The sequence below is a fragment of the Alnus glutinosa genome, chromosome 1, assembly GCF_958979055.1.
Source record: "Alnus glutinosa chromosome 1, dhAlnGlut1.1, whole genome shotgun sequence".
Classification (NCBI taxonomy): domain Eukaryota; kingdom Viridiplantae; phylum Streptophyta; class Magnoliopsida; order Fagales; family Betulaceae; genus Alnus; species Alnus glutinosa.
The window spans coordinates 40,076,468-40,081,019 of record NC_084886.1 but is presented as its reverse complement, the minus strand read 5'-3'; the positions used below and the strand labels follow the sequence as shown (position 1 = coordinate 40,081,019).

The 4,552-nt window shown below is 34.7% G+C and overlaps 1 protein-coding gene across 1 annotated transcript; it reads left to right on the top strand.

The window, feature by feature from the left end:
* The first annotated feature begins 3,050 nt into the window (after positions 1 to 3,050).
* Positions 3,051 to 3,961, top strand: LOC133881093 (major pollen allergen Aln g 1-like). Its single transcript, XM_062320057.1, has 2 exons — positions 3,051 to 3,317; positions 3,470 to 3,961. Exons 1-2 carry the CDS (start codon positions 3,134 to 3,136, stop codon positions 3,766 to 3,768), a joined length of 483 nt encoding a protein of 160 aa, XP_062176041.1. The 5' UTR covers positions 3,051 to 3,133; the 3' UTR covers positions 3,769 to 3,961.
* Positions 3,962 to 4,552: the final 591 nt, after the last annotated feature.

Genomic DNA, 4,552 nt, shown 5'->3' with positions numbered 1-4,552 from the left:
TCTAGAGTTATTAATGTCTTGCATAAGGAAATAAATATTCACAAAATATATGGACAAAATTTTATTTTATCTAAATTAGATTATAAAAAAATCTGTGAAAATCCAATTTATTAAACCGAGATGTATATATTCCCACATGCATTCTTAGAGCATAGGTTAGGTACGTACGATCGGGGAGCCTTGGCGATAAAGCAGGAAGTTTAAGTTGTAGAATGCTTTAGTAAGGACGGCATCTAGAATGCATGGACTGACTGGTCGAGGTTTTAAAAGTCGGACGACGCCAATAAAGACTTGAAGCTTTACTTTCATTGTCTTGCGGTTTTTCTTTCAAAGTCGGCCGGCCATCCCCATCCTTTTGTTTCCACTACGTACAATATCTTTTGACACATAAGATTTTATGCAATATGATAATGAAACCATTCACATCAAATTTCATAAAATATTCGTATACATATAAGATCGAGAATCTTCTAATTAATTAATTTCGATCTACTCCGCCGTCAGTGTGAACTCCATCTGGAGCTTATTTTAGCTTGTGATAAGCCTGATAATTAAGGTAAAGCAAGTGTTTGTATAAGCTTTAGCATGCATTGTATTTTGGGGTGGATTTATCCATGCCTAAACCTTGTGCATCTTCTCCTCCATTAGTCCATTGCCCAATCCTCGAGCACCTTGTGGATCTCCTTGGTTCACCATGCTGTATCAATGCCTCCTCTGGAGGCTAGGCGTAAGTTCTTATTTTCCTTGGTTTAAAGTGAACCGGTCAAACCCTAAAGATTGTAAGGGAGACGACGAAAACAAAAAAAAAGGAGGAAGAAACCGAGAAAACAAAAAGAAAAGCAAAATTCTCACTAAAAAAAAAAACAAGAAAAAAAAATCCAAAAGAAGCCAAGTTGCCCATATTATTTTGGCCATTTGTTGGCCTATTATTTTGGTCATTGTTGGTCAAATTGTTGACCTTCCATCGTTTAGCCTTTGTGGTATTGTTTAAAACTCATGCTAATTTCAGCCCATAGTTGGCTATCATTTTGGCCTATAGTTGGTCCGGTCATTCTTTTGGCATTTCTGATATTGTTTAAAACTCATGCCTTGTTTAGCCCGTAGTTGGCTTTGATTTTAATTGGCTCATAGTTAGCCTATTAAAATTTATGGCGCATCTCTCACTCATCACCGTCGCTGATCACCTCCAGTCAACGCCATCAACCGTCGTCGATCGTTGTCATCTCTAAACGAAGAAAAAGAACTTATTGCAAACTCAAGCTTCTAGAATCCTTGCACCTTGAGTTTGGGGGGGATGTTAGAGAATATATTTCTTATATTGATATTGTATGTTACTTTCCTTTTATAAGTTTGATTGTAAGCAGATTTGATGGTAATCAAATCACTCAGATTTGATTACCATTCTTACATATCTCAATTCTCCAATAAATAGGAGTATTCTGTATTGTAAATCAATCAAGTAATAAGAGCATAATGTAGTCATTTGGGTTTTAGCTTATGAACGTAGGTTATAGACCGAATTACGTAAAACTTCCTGTTTTATTTCATAATTTCCACTTTTATTTTTATTTTTCCATTCGATTATGTTTTCTTTTGACAGGGGTTGTTTAGGTGAAAAAAAAGAAGTCTTTTGCATGAAAAAAAAAAAAAAGTGTTAGAGGAGGCGTAGAGGCTTCGTACAAGCAAAGAGAAAAATAAAAAGAAAAAGAAATAAAACAGGTCTGTGTGTAGAAGCTTCGTACAAGAAGAAGAAAAAAAAATAGGCCTTGTTAACTTCCATCAATCTGAAATGGCAAGCATCATGTGAGTTTGTTGTTCATGAGAGATCCTCAAGAAGGGTTTCGTTATCTTGGCCAAGCATTAGCATTACAAGGAGACGTTTTCTACAAGCAAAGATAGAAAAAGAAGAAGAAAAAGATAAAACAGGTTTGTCCGTCTGTGCATGGGTTTGGACAAGAATGAATTAAAAAAAAAAAAGAAAAAGAAAAAAAAGGCTTCGTTAAGAAAAGGAAGGGAGTAAACTCAGTAAAGTAAAAAAGAAATGGAGTAAAGTCACGGAAAAGTGGCTTTTTGGTAGACGGCGTCAGTTTTTTGCTTTAAATTCCTTTGGTTGCTTTTGGACCCTTAATGCATATCACAGCAGTCAGCAGACATGTGAAAGTCTACCGCATACAAGCTAGATATATAATTATAACGGTAATGAAAGACAGTAAAAGAAAAAAAGAAAAAAAAAGAAAAACTTCACTATTTATAACTTCTTATCTTTCATCATTTTTTAATCATAACTGCAAACTTTAAAAAGTGTCAATTTAAAATTTTCATTTTTTAATTTCAACCATTCCGTGCAAAGTCAACGTTAAATCAAACAATTAACAAGTAAAATGTCTCTTATACCTCTAAGATGTTTATAAAATTACAAAAATACCTTGATTTAATAATTAAAATTTATTTTTTTTAAAAATAAAAATAAAGTCTGACCTGCCGTGGGTCAAAAGTGACCCACGACGGGTCACAAGTGACCTATCGGGAGTCACAAATTGGGTTTCATTTTTGTTAAGATATAATATTGAATTAGGACAGAATGGTTAAAATAGAAAGATGAATACTTTAAATTGACACTTTTTAAAGTATGATGTTATGATTATGATTATAAATGTAAAAAAAAAAAAAAAAAATCAAGAATTGTATGTTAAGTTTTGAAATATATATATGTTAGCAGTGCCAAATTCTAAGTGGTTGCAACCCGATCGACCAGGAATGGTCAATTAGAATGACGCATATCATGAAGCCTCTTTCAGATTTGATGGACAAAATTGAAGCTGAAGCCCTGGTATGGATGAAAGGATGGTGGCAGCCATCGCTGAATGGAATTAAGTGAACTTCTTCAGTCCTTTCTTTTGGCTAAACAACAAATTCTTGTGTTGAATATTTTTTCAGGTGTAAGTGGGGACATCCGAGATCGAAGAGAATGAAATTGGTCAACAAAGGGGGCATTGTCACAAAAGGTAGCTTTCAGGCTCAGTCTATAAATGCCAAGCTCCCCAACTCAAAAAACGCACCAAGTTCAATCAATCCTGCAACTCCTCTTCGTACGTAGTTTTCCTTTTATCAAGTCCAAAAGTCTTTGTTTATCATGGGAGTTTTCAATTACGAGGCTGAGACCCCCTCCGTTATCCCAGCGGCTAGGCTGTTCAAGGCCTTAATCCTTGATGGCGATAACCTCATTCCAAAGGTTGCACCTCAAGCTGTTAGCAGTGTTGAGAACATTGAAGGAAATGGAGGGCCTGGAACCATCAAGAAGATCACCTTTCCCGAAGGTTAATTAATTATAAGTTTATGTCCTAATCTCCATATCGCATCATTTGTTTTGCATCATTCGTAGCATCATAAATATATATATATATAGAGAGAATATTGAATGGAAGAAGTAACATGTGCTTTTCTATATATATTTGTGTATATCTTTCAGGCAGCCCTTTCAAGTACGTAAAGGAGAGAGTTGATGAGGTTGATCACGTAAACTTCAAATACAGCTACAGCGTGATCGAGGGTGGTGTCGTGGGCGACAAACTGGAGAAAATTTGTAACGAGATCAAGATAGTGGCAGCTCCTGATGGAGGATCCATCTTGAAGATCAGCAACAAGTACCACACCAAAGGCGACCATGAGATGAATGCAGAGCAGATTAAGATTGGAAAAGAAAAGGCCGAGGGACTTTTCAGGGCCGTTGAGAGCTACCTCTTGGCACACTCTGATGCCTACAACTAAATACTGCTTAGTTTCGATCGGCTTGCATGTGTTTTTGTCTAGCCATAAATACTGCTTAATTTCGGCTTGCTAATAAAAGAGCTTGCGCTTGTGATCATCTGCTTGCTGGAGATGTTATGTTGTAACTCGGAAGAATGCAAAGCAACCACTAATTTGCATCCATACAAATAATAATACAAATTTTATATTGAAATTACAGTCTTACTCGCAAATTGATCATTATTGATTGACTAACTTCATCATATTGCTGGACTTCGATCGCATCAAATTTATCAAAGTTACAAAGTTTGGTAGACATGCATGTCTAGAAAAAGAGAAAACATTATATATATATATATATATATATATTCAAAGATCTCTTCCAATATATAGAAAAAGACCAATCAGTCAAATGTCCAAGGTTACAAAGATCCCTAATAAACTAAGTCAAAGGCACAACGAATAGAGTTTCCTCCATCCAGACAAAGTCAGACTCAGACCAAAACAGACCAGAACTGCTAAAAAATAACCTAGTTAACAGAGAGATGCATCTACGGTGTATAAAACGTTACTTGATCTAGGAGAGGATATACAATCTATGCTTTAAAATAGCTTTTATAGACCAAGGATCTGATCTTAAAAAGTAGAGCAGCTGCATAAAACAAACAACAACACACACACAAAAAAAAAAAAAAAAAAAAAAAAAAAAAAAAAAAAAAATCATATAATTTTAATTTTTTAATAAAAACATCTTTAAGTAAAAATGAATTATCTTCCTAATACGATAGATATAACTTGAATTATT

What these genes read in the sequence shown, in the direction of transcription:
- LOC133881093 (XM_062320057.1), top strand. Translation starts at nt 3,134, where the DNA reads ATGGGAGTTTTCAATTACGAGGCTGAGACCCCCTCCGTTATCCCAGCG. An exon ending in GAAGATCACCTTTCCCGAAG is followed by an intron (nt 3,318 to 3,469) that starts GTTAATTAATTA and finishes TATATCTTTCAG; the next exon opens with GCAGCCCTTTCAAGTACGTA.